This window comes from Megachile rotundata, chromosome 16 (assembly GCF_050947335.1).
Source record: "Megachile rotundata isolate GNS110a chromosome 16, iyMegRotu1, whole genome shotgun sequence".
NCBI lineage: Eukaryota > Metazoa > Arthropoda > Insecta > Hymenoptera > Megachilidae > Megachile > Megachile rotundata.
In genome coordinates this window covers 13,944,417-13,967,187 of record NC_134998.1, presented here as the reverse complement: position 1 = coordinate 13,967,187, position 22,771 = coordinate 13,944,417, and the positions used below count along the sequence as shown (strand labels likewise).

General features: G+C 38.2%; 3 protein-coding genes and 1 long non-coding RNA gene across 10 annotated transcripts; 2 read left to right on the top strand and 2 right to left on the bottom strand.

The window, feature by feature from the left end:
* The first annotated feature begins 1 nt into the window (after window position 1).
* mib2 (E3 ubiquitin-protein ligase mind bomb 2) lies at window positions 2-5,505 on the top strand. Of its 2 annotated transcripts, none has more exons than XM_076541459.1 (11): window positions 2-126; window positions 723-1,165; window positions 1,249-1,364; window positions 1,428-1,816; window positions 1,885-2,097; window positions 2,153-2,321; window positions 2,396-2,654; window positions 2,748-3,423; window positions 3,492-3,703; window positions 3,778-4,022; window positions 4,110-5,505. In XM_076541459.1, exons 2-11 carry the CDS (start codon window positions 735-737, stop codon window positions 4,421-4,423), a joined length of 3,024 nt encoding a protein of 1,007 aa, XP_076397574.1. In that variant the 5' UTR covers window positions 2-126; window positions 723-734; the 3' UTR covers window positions 4,424-5,505. The 2 variants fall into 2 exon arrangements, with proteins under 2 accessions (XP_076397574.1, XP_012144811.2); XM_012289421.2 differs by having other exon boundaries at window positions 80-294.
* A 104-nt stretch (window positions 5,506-5,609) lies between these two features.
* Window positions 5,610-18,360, bottom strand: LOC100883704 (uncharacterized). 5 transcript variants are annotated; one of them, XM_012289424.2, is made up of 5 exons: window positions 16,867-18,360; window positions 13,481-13,568; window positions 8,926-9,978; window positions 8,202-8,535; window positions 5,610-7,993 (listed from the first exon to the last, which is right to left on the bottom strand). In XM_012289424.2, exons 1-5 carry the CDS (start codon window positions 17,511-17,513, stop codon window positions 7,737-7,739), a joined length of 2,379 nt encoding a protein of 792 aa, XP_012144814.2. In that variant the 5' UTR covers window positions 17,514-18,360; the 3' UTR covers window positions 5,610-7,736. The 5 variants fall into 5 exon arrangements, with proteins under 5 accessions (XP_012144814.2, XP_076397597.1, XP_076397598.1 ...); XM_076541482.1 differs by having other exon boundaries at window positions 5,610-7,990; XM_076541483.1 differs by having other exon boundaries at window positions 8,256-8,535.
* Window positions 9,977-18,518, top strand: LOC143266059 (uncharacterized). Its single transcript, XR_013041072.1, has 2 exons — window positions 9,977-13,311; window positions 13,385-18,518. It is a non-coding gene; the product is annotated as an uncharacterized LOC143266059 (long non-coding RNA).
* On the bottom strand, window positions 18,509-22,630 carry Pmp70 (ATP binding cassette subfamily D member Pmp70). Of its 2 annotated transcripts, none has more exons than XM_012289431.2 (13): window positions 22,491-22,630; window positions 22,303-22,423; window positions 21,994-22,036; window positions 21,739-21,926; window positions 21,594-21,663; window positions 21,347-21,444; window positions 21,069-21,249; window positions 20,793-21,005; window positions 20,647-20,716; window positions 20,090-20,565; window positions 19,697-19,996; window positions 19,465-19,626; window positions 18,509-19,372 (listed from the first exon to the last, which is right to left on the bottom strand). In XM_012289431.2, the coding sequence occupies exons 2-13, from the start codon at window positions 22,416-22,418 to the stop codon at window positions 19,295-19,297; spliced, it is 1,995 nt and encodes a 664-aa protein (XP_012144821.1). In that variant the 5' UTR covers window positions 22,419-22,423; window positions 22,491-22,630; the 3' UTR covers window positions 18,509-19,294. The 2 variants fall into 2 exon arrangements, with proteins under 2 accessions (XP_012144821.1, XP_012144822.1); XM_012289432.2 differs by having other exon boundaries at window positions 22,303-22,447; window positions 22,491-22,628.
* Between the last annotated feature and the right edge of the window lie 141 nt (window positions 22,631-22,771).

Sequence of the window (22,771 nt, the reverse complement as noted above, 5' to 3'; positions counted from 1 at the left end):
TCGTGCATCTAGTTTTACATTAGCTCTGCTATTGCTCGAAAGAGGCGCCTTTGCCAAACTCGTTATGAGGTTACGATCGTTGACACAGACGCAGAATCCTATCGGGATGAACCTTCGTAATCCTTGGTAATGATGTTGTCTGTCGTTACGAACAATCCGCGAATATTATCGTTTATATTCGTCTTACCGAGTTGTTTCATGAACCGTGCGGCAGAATATCTTTTTAGCTGTATGCAAAGCCACACGAGCGTATATGATTCATAAGATATGCCGTATTAAACTTGTCCGTTTCAGGTACGTACGTATGCTCTGACTCAGTGCATCTTATCCCTGAATTCTTCCATGCATTTTTAAAATCCGGATCAAGTATTTCATGCAGTTTACATATTTTACCTAATTTTACTATATCAAATGAAAATTTGACCAATTAAAAATCATTTTGTAATAAAGTTTCTTGGAATAGATATTTATGAAATAAAAATTAACATCGAGCATCATACTGTTACATTTAATACTGTTATGTCTAGCACCAAAGCTTTAAGATATATGCCATATAAACATTAGATACTTTTCTGAAATATGACAGTATTAACTGTAACGTTATAAATTATAATGACAGGAACAAGTTACAAAGTTAAAGAGTTAGGCATGATAGTCTAGTCACGAGCATCATAAGAGTTCTATATAAAAATTAACATATCTTTCACGTGTTTGTTTTCAAGGTGTATGCGGAAATGTTAGAAGTTGGCTTAAGAGTAGTTCGTGGGCAAGATTGGAAGTGGGACGATCAAGATGGTGGAGAGGGTCATGCAGGAACTGTCGTAGAAATTGGAAAACCACCGTCGTTTGGAAACTCAGTTTCTAATCCTAATCCATCTGATAGGACACCAGATAAAACAGTTATCGTACAATGGGATCATGGATCTAGAAGTAATTACAGAATCGGATATCAAGGAGCATACGACTTGTTGGTGTTTGATAATGCAGCCACAGGTGTTAAACATCCAAATATTATATGCGACGGGTGTAAAAGGCATTGGATAATCGGTATTAGATGGAAATGTACACAATGCTGTGATTATGATTTGTGTACTCAATGCTACATGGGTGATGTACATGACTTGAGTCATGCTTTTGAAAGATTTCTAACAGCTACTTCTGTGGGGTAGATTTCATAACTGTGTTGCATCTATTCGATAATGTATAACATGATTTACTGTACTTATATGTTCAATGAATTGTACATAGGATTCAACTTACTCCAAGAGAAGGCTGTACCAAAATACCTTTAAAAGGGATATTTATTGGAGCAAAGGTTGTTCGTGGTCCAGATTGGGAATGGGGAAATCAAGATGGAGGAAGAGGTATTTCATGTTGTATTCTGCTACATAAAAATGTTAAATTATAAAATGTATTCAAAATTGAAGGGAAAACCGGTAGAGTCATGGATATACGTGGATGGGATAATGAAAGTAGTAGATCGGTTGCGACCGTAACGTGGTCTAAAGGTAGTACGAACGTGTATCGTCTTGGATACAAGGGTTGCGTAGATTTATGCTATGTAGAAGAAGCTACTGCTGGTACATACTATAAGGATCACCTTCCATTACTTGGACAACCAATAATGTCTGTCTCTGATAATGGAACCAATGCAACATCAATTCGAAGTGGTATACTTTCCGCTGTATCTAGTCCACGCTACTCAACTTTCAATGTTGGGGATAAATTAAAAGTATTAGTCGACGTTAACACGTTAAAAGAAATGCAAGAGGGTCATGGTGGTTGGAATCCACGTATGGCCGAATATATAGGAAAGGTATAATATATATAGTATTTTATAGTGTATTCTATGCTGTATATATTAATATCCAATATTACGGTTAGATCGGTAGAGTTCATCGCATTACGGATAAGGGGGACGTGCGTGTACAATTCGAAGGATGCAACAATAGATGGACGTTTCATCCAGGTGCACTTATAAAAGTTACGAATAAAGACACGTTTTCTTTAGGCGATATTGTTAGGGTGAAGACTGATTTGTTAGCGGTGAAACTTTATCAACGAGGCCACGGAGAATGGATAGATGTAATGAAGAATGTAAGTTGTTGGGTCTCTTAATTATTGTCACGTATCATAATACAAAAATGTGTAGGCCTTAGGAAAAGCTGGGAAAGTGATCAAAATATATTCTGATGGAGATTTGAGAGTAGCTTTGGACGGTTACACGTGGACATTCAATCCTTTAAGCGTAACTCTTGTCCCTCCTGGAACAGAAACTACTTCTCAACAAGAAGAATCAAATCGAAATAAAGACCGGTCAGGTACGTTTCTAATTTATCGATTCAATTTTATCTCGTTATTTATATTATTTATTTATATTACGGTTCTTATACAGCTGAAGGCGTAGACATTGAAGTGGAGAAATTATTACGAGATGCAGCCAGAGGAGAAGCTGGTGTTTCTGCGGTTCAAGAATTTCTTAAAAAATATCCCGGTAGAGTAGATGCAAGAGCTAGTGGTGGCGAAAAAACTTGTTTGCAAGTAGCAGCACATCAGGGGCAGCGCGATCTCTGCACCCTTCTTTTGGACGCTGGAGCGTCTCTTCGTGCGGTAGACGAAGACGGGGATACGCCTCTTCATTATGCTGCGTTCGGGTTCGTTATAAAAACTGATTACAATTTAAGAAATCAAACGAATAATTGAAGTTCTGGCCATGAAAGTATCTTTTTTTTTTTTTTTTTCTATAGCAATCAACCAGAAATAATGGAACTACTTTTATCGCGAGGCGCAGCTATCAACGCTGTAAATAATGGCAAATGCAGTGCGTTGCATGTCGCAGTGAACAAGCAACATAGTCAGTGCGTAAAAGTTTTACTGCGTCATCACTGCGACGTGAACTTACAAGATGCTTACGGAGACACAGCATTACATGACGCTATTGGAAAAGATGCCCTGGATATAATCGACGCACTTTGTTCGTGCGAAAGAGTGGATTTTACTTTGCGAAACAAACGGGGTTTCAACGTGCTTCATCATGCTGCCTTAAAGGGCAATGCTCATGCGACAGAGAGATTGGTGGCACGAGCAAGACATTTAGTAGACGTGAAGAAAGAGGATGGCTTTGCAGCGTTACATCTTGCAGCCTTAAATGGTCATAAAGACGTAGCAGCTATACTTCTTTCTCCTAATGGTGGTCACGCGAAAATGGACCTACGAAACAATCGTCGACAAACACCGTTGCACTTGGCTACTTCGCAGGGTCATTGGGCCCTGGTAGAGCTACTTGTGCATCACAATGCAGACATTGCTAGCACAGATGCAGACGGTGACACTGTATTACATATTGCTATAGTGAAGAGTCCAAATCAAACGAATCTTGTTCCTACTCCTGAAAGTTGCCGAGATTCGCCTCTTATTTATGCGGTAATGATCTTCAGAGTTGAATCGTGGTTGCTTAAAGTGCTATTGATTTAATGATATGTTCATCGTAGATATGGCAAACCCTAGCGAGGCAAAACGTAAAGACAGAATTAGCGTTGGCTTGTTTTCTGGTAAGCGTAGACAGGAGTTGTACTCTCCTTGAGCATGTAAAAAATTCGAAGAATAAGACGCCCCTGGATCTTCTCGAAGCTGATCCGCGAATTGCACCGTATGCAGATATCCTTCGGTGTTATCAATACCAAAGTCATAGTACTCAGTTAGAGTAAGTATTCAGTCGACGTTGTTGTGTCAATGAAAATAATTTACAAACGTTCTCGTGTATGCGTGCACTTGTAGAATAGAAAATGCTCCTGCTTCGCAACCTCCGTTGTATCAGATAGATACAACGTCACAGTCAGAAGCGATGCGTGGATCAAGAAAAGGAATACCTGGTTCCGGTGATGCTTCCGAATGTCACAATTGTTTAGGCTTACTAACAAACTCTGTAAAAGATGGGAATAGATACAACCCTAGTAGTAGCGTTCCAATATATAATTGCGCACACTGTGGACATGGAAATACTAAACCAGACACAATTCAAGGTATATAATCGGTATAATGTGCTTTCCGAGTCGGATCATTTTCTACATTCGTGCAATAATTTTTCTTTTTACTTTTGTTATGCTTAGACGGCCAACTAGCAACGGGTGAGATTTCTTTAACCAAATCAGACAGCAAAATGAAAGATAACGCATTAGATGATAAGAAGAAAGAAAATAATGAAGACAAAGATAGAGAGAAGGATAAGGACTTGGAACGACTACGTTACCTAGAAACTAGAGTAGCTGATTTGGAAGAGGCCAACATGTGTAGCATTTGTATGGAACGTCGTCGTAACGTCGCCTTCTTGTGTGGACATGGAGCTTGTGAACATTGTGCAGCTCCATTAAAAACTTGTCATATGTGTCGTAAAGTTATTACGAAAAAAATTAACTTGTACTAGACAATCAATGATGGAAATGTGCTTGTATGCATCATATGCACAAGCGCGTTTTTCTTTTTTTTTCCTTTGTTTTTGTAATACACGTGCATTTCAAAGATTAGAAGTAGTAAAGTCATTGCCGATCACACAATATAGATATTATAATGTAAATTTAAACAACTAAATTTAAACTGCCAAAATATATAAAACATTTTTAATAGAAAACATCCGATGAAGAAGTCTTCGCATTGCACTAATGTCGTGCCATACCAAAAATTAAATCCGTAAACAAATCACAAGGGCGATTGTTGTGTATACGTAAATAATATTGTTTTTCTTTTTTTTTTTTATTTCTTTTTTTTATTGGCTTTTACGATTTTGTAAAATGTATATTGTTTTAAACCGCACGTTCCGCGTAATAGAAACGCGTATCAACCATATGTTCTTTTCCGTCGTAAATGACATTTCGCCTGTTGTATCCCGTCCATTTTTTATCATTGTTTGAGAATACAAACCTCTTGTAAGAATCTATTTTTCCTTATACCGTGAATATTGATACGTAACTTTATTGAGCGCTTCAAAATATTAATACGTGAACAGAATCTGTGCTTTAAACGAATATTTTGGAATTGTATTTTGTTAATTTTTTCTTTATTGAACTGATCGATAAAGTTACGTGCCAAACACTGCAGACACATGTAAATGAGAAAACTTCAAAGTTTTCATACATACATAAATATGTTTTCACGATATATATTGTATATTCTTGTTAATTGTAGAATACGCGACCATTTTTATTGTTTTGTATGTAACATTGATGTGACGTTAGCAACGATATAAGAATTTAATGCATATTTAGTAAAGATATCGAAAATGTCGCCTCTAGCCAAAAGTAATATAGAAACGATATTTACCAAGTAATTTATAAAAATCTTTTTATGATTAAACAATAAATAAAAAGGATAAACGATAATCTAATAAGAATACTTTTTCACTGGGGAATATGTGCCACGAATTTCGTAATACAAAAAATTATGGCGATTAAAATGCAAAATTTGATGTATATAAAATAATAAAGAAAATTGGACAATTTCAGTTTTTAATCGTTGCATTTGAAAAATAAAATTTTTCATTCGATTCAAGTGAATTATATGTCTGTTGAAGAGCGGAACATCTGTAATAATTTGTCGTAATGAAAATAACGATATTCGTTTTCTTCATAATAATGTTTGTATTGTCACGGAGTCAGTGTAGTGTGTACCTACAACAATTTGTTAATAACAGAAACCATAAAACCATAACTTTTAGGCTTCGATAAATTTCTACAACTTTACGTGATTCAAGACATAATTTAAATAAACAATTTCTAAATTAATAATTTTTTAATCAAATTTCGTACTTTTTTTTAAATTCCTTAAATCATATATTCTTATAATCTAAAACAAAACATTTGAAATTCGTCACTTTTATACTAAAATAATGATCGATAAAGTAGAACGAAACAATATCTGCGAATTTTACAGGTGATAAACAGTAATAACAATAATAACAAATACTCAACAGACAATGCCACGTTTAAACAATACTAAAGATGGACTTCTGTTTTCCTTAGCTTAGCAAGCAATCTTATTTATTTTGGTACTCGAGAAAATTCGATAATCATATGTTACAGTATTGAGCCAGTTTGCAAAACTGTAGCCGTAGTAATGATAATATTATAATAATCGTAATTAATAATAATAATAATAATAATAATAATAATAATAATAATAATAATAATAATAATTTTTCTCCTAAGTAACCTAGCGCAATATACTATTAGACAATATTATATTATTTAGTACCTAATAAACTTAAATGAATTTTGGCATAGAAGCCATGCGATAGGATTATCTAATAGTTCTAACTATAGGACCATTTATCCACGTGCTTCGAGTTCTGGTTTCTTGTCATTGTGACAACGCATGGTGATCCTTAGAGCAACCAAGCTTACGATTTCGTAAATCCCAATCAATTTCAATTTGTACACGTATACCAAAACTGATATGAAACTATTAATACGCGACTGATAGATCGATATCACAATACTGAACTACATTACTAGAGGAAGTACAAGGAATCGATGTTAATCTATTAAGATGTATTCCTTTTTCATCGATAAACTAAAGCATTATAGAAAAAAATATGTCTAGGTTACGGTACGCTAGAGCGTTGATATACCGCGAGTTTGAACCGTTGTACATTCAATTAATGTGATATAGATTGATCAGTCGACGGCAAAGAAATATAGCTCTTACTCGGAAAACGAATTTTTTCATTTTCTCGTAACAGGTCTGCAATGTCTTGTTATGGTTATCGCGCATAAACAGCATAACATTGCTTTTATAACAGTCTTTCCCGTAATTTGCGACTCGTGAGTGTTTAAAATTCTACTCGTGTTTGCTATTCATTTGAGTATGCGCCAATACCGACAAACTTGATATCCAACGATAAAAATGACGATTTCATTTGTTCTAGTCCGAAATAAGTCTATCGACGTCTTTATTTAACGTACCATTGTTCTTTTCATGGGCTTCTTCTGTTTGTTCATCGCGTCTCCCTTGTACGTAATCGATCTATTATATAGGCGTACATACTGGTCACACTGATTCATTCGTCGAATTATTGTCAGCTATGATCAAGTCCTGAGTAATAGCCAAACACTGTCAATGTAATTTAAATAGTTTCATGTTACGATTTCCTCTATTAAATAGCATGCGAATTTCCAGCGTGCCGCGCACATTTCCCATGAAACTTTCCTTCCTATTTATTAATTTCTATTACTGTGACTACGGATGACGCGCGCGCGCGTTATGATATTGCTAAAATGTTTGTTATCCCTTGCTTTCGATCAACGAAATTCGTCGAACTACGCGATGTCCAATTCAAAATTACATTTGGATTGGAGTTACACATCATATGACAATACTGTAAATTATGCGTATAGAATGTTGTGGCGCACAATCGTAGCATTATGTTGTTTTTTTAATAGTCTCTCTGTCAATGAAACATACATCGCGCGATAAATACCAGTCGATATTTCCGATTGTACGATTCATATGTATCAATGTAATTTGAAAACGCAACACGTTTCACTCGCGTATACGCGTCGGGTATAACAAAGTGTGAAAACGAGATTTGTATAAAAGAAAATTTCATAGTGAAAAGGTATATACGCGTAAAAGCGATCATGTTTACCGTTATCTTTGAATAAATCAGTGCGCTAGTTAAAAACTGGTTGCATGTATCATACAAGGCGATACTACTTAGGATTATCGATTAACGAATACCGCGTTTAAGCTACAACCGGTTCGGGACTACATGGCTGTAGTTCTGGTTCATTTTGTGGTTCCGTCGAATTCGTGGTAGCGGTAGTAGACGTATTTGGATCATGATTTGGATCAGGATCTGGCGTAACCGCGGCCCATTGCGTGGTATAGGGTGCTGCTCTTGCTTGTCTTCTGGCTCTTCTCTTGGCGCGTCGTTGTTCCATCACTAAACGCAGCCGTCTCATCTTTCCTTTAGTTGCTTCGTTTTCTTTCGAGAGTTCTTCTATAGCATAAAATAATAATAACATAGAATAATAATAATAATTTGAGAAGGAAACGAGCAGAAATGAAATATTAGGTTAGCTATTACGTAGAATATGAGTTTTGGGCACGAAGGAAATCCTTGAAATCAACTTTAATTTTATAAATTTACTAGGAACATTTGATTATGCTGAATATTAATTAAATACAGTACTAAGAAGATTCGGTACCGGTAGAATATCCAGGTGTAGGGGAATCGTGACAACCAATGGACGTTGATGTACCATTTACGGTCGTCGTTCCACCGGAGGATGCAGACGTTAGAGATTGTTGACGACCGCTAGAATGCCTATGATGATGCCTGTAATGACCTGTCGTAGCTGCCGGCGTGGCACACAGCAAATCGTTCAGAATGTGAATAATAGTACTTATGTCTCGCTTTGGACGTCCATGTCTATCCTGAAGAGCCGGATTCAGAGTTCCGCTAAATGTACCGGAGTACACACCTTTTCCATGGTGATGCATACTCTCTATTATTGCACCTTGTCTACGTCTTGCATTTTCCTAAATTCAAAAATTGAATAGAATTAATTTCTTTGGTCAAATAACGTATCGACCGATATAAAATTAAACACACTTGTTAAACGATATTCGGCGCGCGGAGCTTAAACGGCGTTTAAGATTACCAACAAGTATTATATTATTAAATTGAATCGAATAAAAGAAAATATTATTGAAGGATCTAAGAGCGTCCATAATAATCTTGTACTGTTCGTTAAAGGCTGTGCAAAGGCCTAAGGTAAGTCCAATTAAGACTGACAACAAAATTAATATTAATATTAGCATTCGTTCGAAATTCTCGTAGATCCTTAATATACGCGTTGTTTAAAAAAATATATACATATATATGAAACAGTGGTAGACAGGGGGGAACTGGCATCGGTAATAATGTACCTCTGCGAGGTCGACCCGCGAGGTGAGTACCTCAGAGGAGAGCTGCTTCAGTTTCTGCGTCAAATTACGGGAAGCTTCGACCAGTGCCCTGGTGTCGAGGGTCGCAGCTTTCGAGTTTTGCTCCACCAAGGAGGAGGTAGGGCTCTGTATACTAGGATCTCCGTCCACGGCAGTACTCCTTAAAGAGTTCGTACCGCTCATCGACTGTTGGCTATGGTGATGACCCGTGTTGAGCTTTTTCCTTGGCGGGGTGATGTTATAGGGTATCGAGTCCATGCAGCCATCGCCGATAGAGGTAGATTGTTGGAAATGGTCGATGGAAGAGGTTGACTGGGAGGTGTTGGATGAGGTGGTAGATTTGTTTCTCGAATGATGATGATGATGGTGATGGTGATGATGATAATGGTGACTATGATGATGGTGATGATGGTGGTGATACAGAAGGCAAGACTGACACGCGCTGGAATTGCTGTTGGGCGAGACAGAACCATGGTTGCAGCTGGTACGCGTGGATTGTGACGACTGATTAGCGCAGAAAGATGAATACGGCGGACTGATCGAGGAATAAGATGGCGTGGGGGACACAGAGGGGGCGGTAGTTGCACGACTGGAACAAACAGGACTGGTCGTCGTAGTGGCCGTCGACAAACTAGTACTGCAACTAGAGGCTGCGTGCAACGCCGATGCCAAGCTGCTTATCAAAGACGAGGTTCGTGCAGCTGCACTGCCATTCTGTAATTTCGTCGAGGAGGTACTCGTCGATCGAGCAGCCAGAACGGTAGATCGTCTGCTCTGAAGAGAGGTTGAAACGTGGTTGGTAGGCAAATTAGATCCATTCGAGCTATTTCCACCGATGGTCAATCCAGTCGTATTGTTGGTCGCTTGATTAGTGGTCGGCGAAGGTACCGTAGATAGTTGTAATTGTATCAGCATCATGTGATCTCCAAGGCGCATAGTGAGGTTTAATGGAGCCTTGCCGGATAAAAAATCGTTCACCTGAGAATCGTTTAGGCTCTCCAGTGCTTGCATCACACTCTGTTCCGGTCGTTGTGCCTGAAAATATTCGTGATAATTAGGAGTAAATCGTAATTGACTTTTCTTCGTCCAATTAATGTTTTCGTTTTAATTAGAAATTAAAAACGCGTTAGAATGTTTAGCCGATTGATCCTGTGATCGAAAGTATGCAATTATGATAGAATCGAATACAGTGTTTTTCGCTAAATGCCGTTTAAATACTTTTACAGGATAAGAGGCAGTGCTTTCGAGATCTAAAATGAAGCCGTACAGCGAGGAACGCTCGATTAACCATCAACAACTCGGTCAATTTTACGATTCTTGTTAGAAGAAAGTTTCCGATGGAAACGTTAATAAATTCTTTGGAAAGTTATGAAACTTTAGTTAGGAAAAAACCGAATCGAATTCGAAACTATCGAAGGACATTAACGTGCCCCTCTTTCTGCTTATTGTTGCATCGTTTATAATTGATCGGAAAATCCTAGATAAATCCTAAATAAATATTCCCTGCCGTCTTTAGGTGTTCCGAATATTAGTAGAACGCTTTCTTCTCGATAGCCTATTCATCCAACGAGTCAAGATCAGGTTGAATCGATGAGTCTACAACGAAAGATGGAAACGCGAGAAGACCTGCAGAAGAGAGGAAACCTCGCGGAACCGCGGCTCAGACCCTTGACGGCACAGCTAGGCATCCCTCGGTACACCTAACAGACTTCCTTTCACTGACGGTCATCATATATTCGGTAATTCGATTTGCGTACGTTCATTTTGCAGGAAATGGGGGCTTCGATGAATGGACCTAACTTGTCGTCATAGCCGTACAATGCTTCTTTACTTGTTCATAAGTGGGGGTAATGTCCCTATAAACTTTTACTTTTACATTACTTTAGTCGATACGTAGTAACAGGTGAACCAGATCTATGTATATTATCCTATATTGGTCTATATTAGACATTATTTTTCAAAATGTTTCATTTTCAAGTGGAAAAAACCACTTGTTGATCGTGCTTAATACAGAACAGAAGTTTCGTGGTCACTGTCGAAGGAGTGAACGGTACCACGCTCCAAGTGTAAACTGCTATCACCAAGAATTCTAAGTACACGATCTCTTACTCGTTCGAAATCTATGGCATCTCGTACAGGATGCAAAATAAATTGATCCTTTGATCAAGAACGAACAAACCTGAAATTCGCTCCGATAGAAAATTCTACAGGGCACTTCTTGTGGATGTACGCACCACGTGTCGACTGGAAATATTAGAGAAGATGCTAAACAACGCATAAACGATGAATTATGTTAATGCCAACGAGTTAGAGTTTCTAGGATCGAACCAGTCGGGGCCACCCTCGTACACGTGCAAGTACAACTATCTGCGATATAAAAAAGGTCACGGATAGAAGCGTTGAAGGGAGACGGATTAAATAAAGATGAACGATATAAAAATGTGCGAGTATCATTTATGATGCATAAGCTTTAATATATGTATATTTTTTGTAGGAGGAATCGGTGTGCAAGATATTCGCTGTTTCGTCACGTCATTACATTCTCATATAGTTTTCGTTATTTAAAACTATCCATAATTTGGTCCGCGTTCGCGTCCGCGCGCGATAGCATTCGATGCACAGATTAGTCGGCTCGCTTAGCAACGTCTGCAACAATTAATTGTGCCAGCTGCAGAAACAATATATCAAAGCACCGTGTCGTGCTATCCAATTATCGCTTAATACCGTTTTTGGACGCGTACCACTTCCGGTGATAATGTGAAAGCACCGAGTACCGCTACAGAATTTCCATAAGCGATCGATAGAACTTCAAGAGTCAGTTTAGAGTTAATCCCGGTTGTCTATCAAACTTTAAACCTATCAACTGTCTCGATATAAATTGCTACATCAACTGATATTCACGATCAAGAAATCCCATATCCGAAAAGGTTTTCACGATTAATGGAGAGTAGTACGCACGCGTGTACGAATGAAAGCGAAAGATCCTTATCTCTATAACGAAATTTCCTTTCGTATTGTCGTAATATGATCGTTGACGAGACTACAGGAGTAGAAGTTTGCCAGAAGAATTCGATCGTATAAAAGAGAGGTGTATATAGGAAAAGTGCAGTTTACGTTCGGTTAGTTAATTTTTGTTTTTCGAGAAGAAAGTTCCGAGAAGAAAGGACGATCAGAATAAAAAAGAGGCGTCGATTGGAAGGCGCATACTTCGGTAGAGAAAATTCGATCAGGCTAGCCAACTATGTCATGCAAAACCGGCGTAGGTCTCGCCCCGTTTCTTCGTAACCACCCACGAAAGAATGGGGCGTATATAGCCAGTATACGGCAGTGATCGTGGACGGAGTTCGCCACGTATACCTACACGAGACACACGACACACGAGCACACTTTAAAATTGACTGCGGCTGACCGAGACTCGAGCGGGCGGTCCCCTTGACAGCCATGCGAACGAGTCTCGGTCGCGATAAGGACCCGCGGTGCGCTGTTGCCAGAACCTCTCGGATATGGGGCTAGACTCTATACTCTATACTCTCTACTCTCTGTATACCCTATTTGAACGAGAGACTCCGTACGGCGTACATCCTTCGTATGCGTGTGCACCGGTGTGGTGCACGGACGAGAACCTTCGTTTTTATCGATTCAAATCGCGTAACTACGCAGAGACACTTGATTCTTCCACTTTTCGTTTACCGTTAAAGCACGATTATCCTTTGGACAATTTTTCCTTCCATTGGCGATCCACCAAAGCTCCTGATAAATACCAAAGCAACGCGACAAAGCCATCAAACAAATTATACTCTTATACGATACTCTTTTTTTAACGACTGTCCTTAACGCAAAAAACATCTCCGTTTGTAGAAGGGATTAGGTGGTGCACAGGAATGGTACTGCAACAAAATGAAGAAAAGGAAGTTAGCGATTTAGGGATATCTTTTCGAGATTATGTTGCGAATCGTAACGCGAAACGGTTAGTAGAGATATGAAATGGTTAGAAACATTAAAGGATTCGTTGCGTGGCACACAAGATCGATAGAAATGATGTAGCACAATAGTATCGGAAAATAAAGTGTTGACTAATACGATGACCGAGAAACTAAGTGACCCGATGATACACGAACAGCGGAGCTAACGGCGTTTGTCCGGATCCCGACTTTGTGCACGTTCTCTGCCCCTTTTACAACGCAACTCCTGTTTCACGCATCTTCCATCGGCCGAGAAGCAGAGAACAGCTTTCGAGACGAACCATCTAGAATCAGGGTTGTACTTGTGGATGCGATCCAACGAATATGCCAAATACGTACAATTAAATACGAGCGCTTTCGATATCGCTATTATTCGATTGTTACCAGCCTGGATATGAAAGTAGCGGTAAAATATTTCGAAGAAACATCTTCTAAAAGCAGCTTCGAAAGTTCCTGTGTAAATTACATTATTTTTCAAGGTGGGACCAATAATAAGGTTTTCTTCTTAAGAAAACAGATGCTGCTAATAATGTGCCAATATGCTAGATTACCGATACTAGATAAATATAACTTACCAAAAGGCCGGTTTCAACACTCGGTAGTAACGTAAGTCGACTGCCATCTTGTAAACGATTTTCCTCCAGCGTTCCTTCGCGTAACTGCCTAAAACACCAATTTGAAAATTACATCGAAAATCTTTACCAATTAGATCGATTTCACGCGACAATTTGTACCGCGCGAATTCGCGTTATCGGAGAAAATGTATTCGCGTCAAAGTATTTCTTTCTTTACGAGCTCACCGATAATCGTTATTTATTAGGAAAAAAAAAAAAAAAAGAAAAACAACTCTCGACTAGGGTCTATTTTTAACTGTTCTATCTAGGAGCGTACTATCAATCGGGACAGTATTCTTAGAATTTCAAACGTTCTTACGTAAATTACAACGTACACAGACTTGACACTTGGAAAATCTCAATGACACTCACGTTAGTCATCACGATCACGTGGAAAGCAAGAGAAGAAACGAACATAAGGATACAACATTCGAGCGATAAGGCAATACGATATCTCGTCCAACATTGATATCGATTTAGAACGTTTAACTTTCCCTACGAGACATTTCATTTTTCATTTAATCGAATTCTATCAGAGAAATCTTTATCCGCGCTAAAGAAGTTTGAACAAACAAACATAATCTAAGGACCGCTTCTACCGATCACGAATCCTGAAGATTAGCAACGGAAGTGCGAGGGTGGCGTAACTAAGAAAATTTCAGTTGTGACCCTGGCGCCACTCGCATCGACTCGAACGAACTTAACGGTTTCGTCAAGATCCTGGGACGATCGAGCATAAAGGTCCACGACCTTCATCTTTGCCCATGCAGCTAACGCAATTAATTCAGATATTACACGAAAAACGACTGAAACGCGTATATAATTTCTCAAACAATAGCTATACAATTGATAGGTTAAACGCGCAGATTCGTATTCGTCTTTTAACTTCCCTTATCGCATTTGGATAAGTCAACGAAAACATGAACTGTTTGTTTGAAAGCGGATAAACGGACGCTTTCGTTGCAGAAACCAGATAAATCACAGAAGAATCAGTCGCAAAAGGTAGATCATGCTGTAGAGTTTTTCTTAATTATTGTTTCTCTGACATTAATCGGCTACCTTATTCGCGTGAAAGGAATACGCATTTCCTTCGCAACAAATTATTTCGCTAATTACCAACGCTCGCACTGCCGATTTCCTTACGAAAAATGCTGACGTAAAACGAGATATCGTCGATAATGTCTCTTTTTGATTGCTCGATTTTCAAATACCTCTATTTCACAATTAAATCTCCCTCGATTTACTCTACAAATCGTCTGACAAAAAACATTTCAATATAAACTAGTAACATTATTTATCTTCCGCAAGAAACCGAGCACAACGATAGGGTTTCGTGCAACGGTAGTAGATATTTGCACGAAAAACTTCGGTCTTTGTGTGTCGAAGGATGACTCTAATTGGTATATAGGACTTACGCTTATAGGTGATACGCGCTTAATAAGTCAACGAATTTTACATGAATCGAAGCTGATTTTGAAAATTCTTACAAGATCGCTTTCTGACAAATAACATTACTAATTAAAATTGTTGCGTCGGTCTATAATTGTGCGTTTAACGCGATACGCGTATATGCCTAAGCAGCCATGGAGTGAAACGGAGAAAGATAAACAGGGTGCACACGAACGATTCCTCGTGTGCACGTGTTCTTTATACTGCCATGCTAAACCGAACACACATGTACATAATAATAAATGCGTGGAGCGGAACTGGCGTTTGTTACCTCCGTCTGAAACTGGCCGGGCAAGCACAAGCGAACGCATAGAAATAGGTACTTATGTATTTATTCCTATTTGCAACCGCATCTCCTCGAATTCGACAATACTTAATCTTACAGATTAATCGAAAACTGAACTAAGGACATTTAAAAATCTTCTCGAAAGTTTTAAATAGCTTTGCATTACGATTCGCAAGATCATCGAACATTTTTTTGCATTCTCTTCGACCGGATAAGAGCATAACAGTTTCACGATTACGGATCATAAAGTTGTTTTATCGTTGTCCGATTATTGCCAAAGACAAGAGAGGCTGCGATGAAGCAACCAGAAAAGATAAAGAGAAAGAGAAAAAGAATTTTGCGACGCGTTACGTACGTCGTCGTACGGGAATAGCCAGCCCCCGTCGTCTTTTATGTCCAACTGTTTCTCTTTCTTCTTCTGGCGCTCACTGCAGAGGGCTGTCACCGTTCCACTTTACGAGAACGCGATTCCCGAGATATTCTACCTACTACACCACCTCCACCACCTCCTACTCCGAAGTCTATGGTATGCCAACCTTCCTCTCTCCACCATGTTTCTCTCGCGTGCTCGCAGGAAAGAGGAGGATCAGTCCGTGCGGTGGCCCCCACGACGCCTACAAATATTATGCCCACTCTCTCTTTTTCTTTCATCGCGTCGGTACTGTTTTTCTTCTTACTGTTACACCTCTCGAACTACATACGCTGTGCACGGCGACACAATAATGCTCGTGCTCGCGTTCGTCTACCAGTTCGTCTTCTCTTTCTTTCTTCTGTTTTTATACGAAGAAAGCACAAACCGAGGTCTACACCTGATCGACTCCGCGACTATTTCGACAAGCTAACAAAAGGATCGACCTATGACGCATTATCGATTTATCGACTATCAAGGAGCGTATATAAGGACCGACTTCACCTAATCGAACGAGCGTGAACGAGCACGAGCAAAACGTCTGTTCGTTCGCAATATTCGGGTGCTGTGGACAGGAAACCGACAGAGTAAACGCCATTCGTTCAACGCCGGCAGACGATAGCCCGGTGCGCTACTTCGTGAGGGCGCCACGATAAAAAATTTCAACATTCCTGTTATTATTTGGAGAAAAAAATTGTGAACGTGATCACCACGCGCATTAGAAATATGATACTTCCATCGACTAATGCAGAAAATATGGAAATTTTAAATCTGAACTTTCGAACATTTTTTAATTTAGCATTTTAGAAATTCGGGAATTTACACACAAAAAAGAACACGAATTTAAAAACGTGAGCTTTTCAACGTTTGTAAAAGATGGAATTTGTAAATTCCTAACATTTCAAGATTCGCTCACTCTACTTTTCCTGCATTCGCAAAAATTTTATTTAAACGATTTAAAAAGGCCTGGCTAAAAAAACATCTATGTATTTACTGTCAAGTCGATCTTGCATTCGCTGCAGGACCGAACGCCTGCGAACTCGATGAATATTTTTTTCATCGTGCTTGTTCGGCTCAAGGGGGCGAACGATCCTCTTTTTTCGTTTATGATCGTCTTTTAATCGAAAGAAGTCAGGACTTCGAAATAATCGAGCAACGATAAGCACGTACAATACATATTCAAATACCATTTCGAATACCAACCTTTCACGATGTAATAAACAAATGCGTTCTTTGGAGACTTTCAACCTCTTCGAGATGAGTTTCTTGAGATTCTCTATGGTGTCGGTACGATCGACGGTAAGGTCAAATTGTCCACCGGTGGTCGGCGTGATGCTAATGGTAACTTCATCGGATCCGAGGACAGTGGCAGCAAGGCAGCCACACCCCGGTTGCAGTGGCGGCAACAGTGACAACGAAGAGGATAACGGCGATGGCGGCGGCGATGACGACGATGACGACGACGGTGACGGCGACGACGACGACGATGACGACGACGCCGACGCTGACGCTGACGCTGACGCCGACGAGGACGACGACGACGACGACGACGAGGACGAGGACGAGGACGAGGACGAAGACGACGACGACGACGCCGACGTCGACGACGATGACGACAAAGGCGAAGACGGTGAGGTTGTAGGGTGCGGAGAAGTTGAACCGGGTCTTATCGAATCTTGACCGTGATATTCCGTTGGCTGATCGGACTGCGTCATAGAATACGTGGACGTGACCGATTTGGACGAGACAGAAGTGACAGTATCGTCGATGTCTCGTTGTGCCTTCGATCCTTCATCGTTTTCACTTCCCATTGCCGTCACATCCGACGGAGGACCCGTGCTACCGTCCATTCTGTTACAGTAACTACCGACACTGTCGAAACCGTGTCGCCAACTTCGCACACGTACTTTGTTCCAGCTCACGTCTCCGCGTCGCCCACAACTATATACATGCACCCGCGCCTGCACCTGTGCTCCCGGCGTCCTAGCTGTCCGAGACGCACTCGTCCGCGTTGCCCGACCGCAGTGTCGTCGAAGGTTTAGCCACGATACTTTCGGGAACGCGCACGCCACGAGGAACGACTCAAGGAAGTACAACGGGAGAGAAAGATGAGAATAAAAAACGACCCGATCAAAAGATAGGTGGAGATAGGTAGCGACGAGAGAGAAAGGGAGATAAAGATAAATCGGAGAGAAAGGATAATTACTTGTGCGATTTATGAGATCCTCGCATACACGTACAAACACTGCCAATTGGTTTCACCAAAATATCCAGTTACGGTTTACGTCGTTTTTTTCACTACCACTACTTTTTTACCACTCTGACACACATGCATACAAAAGATTTCTTCCTTTTTTTTTCCCCGATATACCTTGCTTTATTCTTATCTCTTTCATGCACGCTCCACCACTTACAATCCCTCGCCCATTCGTGCCCCTACCGTCAACGACTAGCAACTGAATAACCGAGACCCCGGACTTCTACCAGGTTCCCAATTCCCAGACCCGGCTGAGCTTTTCCGACCCGATCAACGGTTAACTAATATGGCGGCTAGAAGTTCAACGGGCGCCAAACTTAAACGACGCACACGATATTTTATGAGCATCACTCGATACTAATTTTTATAGTATAATAAAACGATAAAATAATACAGTAAAAGAATAAAAATACAGTAATACCCATAATACCTGTAATTCTATAGTATAATTATTGGAGTATAATAGAATAGTAGCGTTTATAATGAGACATGTTACTATTATCTTGTGCACCAAAATATTTATCCCAAGTAATTAATAACAAGATCTGTTAGTAAAAAACCGTGTTGATGGTTTTAAAATAAAACAACTTATTATTAATGTGGTATCTAGTTCAGTTATTTAATATTCATAAACTTTATTACACGTTCTTATTGTCCAGCAATCCAATATATCACTCTGCAATTCTTATTCGATGTGATCTACACATAACAAACGATAATTATATTATTAAAATAGAAAATTATTTGAAAAATTATCATTTCTTTCATGTATACGTGTATTTACATGCACGTATATTTGTAGTTTAATTTTGTAATCTATGTGTTTACCATCTGCTGATGATACAAATGATATGAAATCTTAAAAAATCGATAAGTATCAAAAATACGTTACATGTACGATAGATTAATCTTTCGTAACAAAAAAATAGTTATTACAACCTCCCACCTTTTGACGGTACAGGAAAAATTATGTATCAATATACATATTTGAAGGTATTCGTAGAATAGGCCAACGATATTAAAGCCTATTGTAATGTACACTAATGTTGCTATCGTTATTTTTCGTATTTTATAAGAAAAAACATCGATATAAAAATATACAATCATGTACATAATATTAGTAAATCGGTGCAACATTTAACAAGGAATATGCATATAATACATGTACAAGGTAAGTTATCGGACTCGATCACCTTAAACTATTTGTATTTTAATTATCGGATTACGATTAATTTATGGTGGTTGAGTTAGGTAACTCAACTTGTATAATGTTGCACACTACGAATGTACGTTAAATTATTTGAATTACTGAAACGTAATATACACGTCCCTTGCATTTTGGCAAGTACTTTTTGATGCAAGGGACACAAACATTCACGACCCAAATTCTTCGGTATCTGGTTCAATAGCCTTGAATTCATAGTTTCCCCTTCCATCCATTTGTAAGTAATACTGGAAATGAATAAATTAATGAATTAATGAATTAATGAATAAATAAATAAATAAATATATATGTACATATGTATTGCATTGTATATCAATACCTCGTGATGTTTCCAAAGTGATCGTCGATGCGAAACTGTGAACAGCGTAATATTTGCTTGCCTGCAATACGAGTACATAGAATCTTCGACATCAACGCTGACAGCGCTCGTACATTCATCGAGAATTGCAAATTGTGGTTGGTGATAGAAAAGTCGAGCCATCTGTATAAAACAATATTTACGTTTCATTCAATTTTAGAACGAAATGTTTTTTATGATAAATGCTTGTTACCGCTATGCGTTGCTTTTCACCACCGGATAAAACATCCATCCAGTCAGCCACAACATCCCAACCTTGTCCTTCGCTGTTCGCGAAATTTTCTCTTTCTAATAGATGGCTCAACTGTACAAGATCTAATAATTTTTTTAAGTCGTTGTCCGTCATTTTCCCGCGTCTCATCATTTCCTCCTTCGTGTGTGGATAAATTACCTGATCTCTTAGAGTACCCAACGTCATGTAAGGACGTTGCGGTATATAAAAGAGCTTTCCACGAGGAGGTTTCGTAACTGTTCCACTCCAAACTGGCCATAACTGTTTTAATTAATTATTAGTAATTTTATATCATCAAAAATGTTGATACATACTATAATTAAAACAGTAATAACAATAAAAAACATAATTTACTTCTCCAAGAATTCTGAAGAGAGAACTCTTTCCACAACCATTTGGTCCGCATACTAATACATTCATTCCAGATTTTACTTCAAACGATAGTTCTCTGATAAGAATATCTCCGTTCGGAGTTATTAGAGGTACACGATCGAATCGAATAACATTATCTTTGGTAACTATCTTCCCTTCGCCAGGATTTCCGATCGGTTCGTCTTTAAAATCGGATATCATGGTCCTCTCGTATTTTCCAGCATTTAAATCGTCCAGAACATCCTTTATTTCGGTGACTCTAGCGGTAAATCCTGCTAGTTTGGTCAATTCTCTTCCAGCTAGAACTAGTCTGCCTATAGCTTCTGCAAGTTTCACTAACATTCTACCATAGGTATAATAATTTTTAAATCGATGATCAGCTGTTCCCGAAAGAACAGGATGATTTTTTTGGAAAAATGGTATGCTGACTGCATAGAAACCAACTATCGTTGCCGTATCTGGAAAAAGAAATTAGAGGTTAAATTAAAGGTTATCATTTATGAATAATCAATTACATATCGATTATGTTCTATTCTTACATTTGCCAACAAAATTATCTATTATTCCTATCAACGTTTTGAATTCCAAACACTTCCGAAGATGCGTCACCTACAACAAACACTTTATTACATCATAAGTTAAAATTTTGGCAAGTTAATTAATTTGTATATTTTAAACAACTTACGAGTTTATGAAAACTAGTTAATAAAGTCAATTTTTCTCTGTTATTTCCTTGATAAAATGCAATTTCCTCGGAATTTGTAATTAAACGTGAATTGATGTGACGATATTCACCTTCGAGTCGTTGTTCTTTTACTGTCATTTGTCCGATAGGTTTACGAAGATGAGTCAATACCATGCCAGCAAATACAAGATAGGAAAGCATAATTACTGGTGTCTATAAAGTGTAATATATATTATTTATATTAAAAATATATTAAAATTATTTAAATAAACGCACCTGGCCACCAAGGTTAGTTGTAAGCCTATAAACGTAGATAACAATATCTAATAAAGGTTTTGCAACATTACTGTAGAGGTCTGTACAACTCTCACAAAATTTATCAACATCGGTAGTTAAAAGTTGATCCGGATTTGCTATACGACTGTCTAAATTGCTCATCTTGTAATATGTAAACCCTCTGAAACAATTGGAAACACAAGTATCATCAGTGTACTCGCTGTAAAACTCTGATTTGAATTATTTTGGTTACTAAATAAACAAAAGATTTAACTTACTTGAGATATTGGTCCATTAAATTTCGCGTGATATTTGTACGTAACCTCAACTTCATTTCGAATATACCATATTTCAGTACGTTGTTCACAACAGATATCTAAATAAATATAATCATGGAAGATCATATCAATAATTTCTTCCAATTCGTAAGAAAATAAAGCTGCTTGGCAGCCTGAATGAAAAGATTTTATTAGCAGCCTATGAAAGCAACTTTAACCTAATTTTGGATCGATTATATTCACTCACCAAAGGTAGTAGAGTTACGAATTTTAGTAATCTTCCTTTGAATACAGGTACATCCATGTTAACAATTGACCTAGAAAGAATTAACTGTACAAAATTTTATCATGATTGATGGACATTGTAAAAACTGATAGGCAATAATACATACGATTCGATTAAAGTGCCTATATTTATCATCCAAAGATCGCAAGCAGATCTTGTGATAAGCGAGACAGCAATAAGAAGAACAAATCCAAATTCAGCAGAGACAATGGAAGGTATACCTATTTTAAGTAATTGACGTAGTTGTCGAAAAAATCTTGCATTTACGTAAGCTTTTGGATTTTTTGGTTTTTCCTATAAAATAATTATTTTAGTATCAAATATAATTATGTATTTTGTTATTAAAATGTTATCTCGTTACCTCTTTAATAACATATTGAATGTCATTGGCAGGCCACACATTTCTATGAAATAAATAAATAAATAAGTGATAAATATCTTAACAGTAGCTTCAATCTAATGTTTTAAAAGTTGTACTTCTTAAGCTTTAAAAGAGATCAAATGGAAAATACAAAAGCCTTGAAACAAGATAGACTTAATATCATCTTTGCATTATAATCTTAATTGTTTAGAAATAATTTGTACGATTTTTAAAAAACAGAGCTTACTCCACTCTGGTTTTAGAGTTCAGATATGTAATGTATGTAATGTATGTATATGCATAGCTTACCTGCATTTTACGATCTGTTTCTTGCCTCTTTTTTTCAGAATCCATATTAAAGCGGTTAATGCACAGACACCAGCCAGAGTAGGCTTGGATGCAAATTTACTTAATGCTGGTGCCATTATTCCTGTTACACGAGACAAAGCAAAAACTGAATTATTTTTTTCCGAGGAACTTGATTTTTCTACGCTCACTTTAGATACAAAGGTGAACAGGTAGTGGGGCGAGTCCACAAAAGTCCACCAACCCACCAATCCACCACTCGATGAATCAAATACATCGATAAGTTAACAACAATCTGTAAGCATACTACAACCAGTCCCACCGCTTCTGGTCGCAGTTTATATACCTTAACCTCGTCAGTGTGTTTACTCTTGTATTATTCTCTTTACGTAGCAAGCGTCTGTATAGTTGAAAGCGATCAAAGTTCAAAAATCAAATTTTATTTATATATGACTTTGTATCGATGAATTTT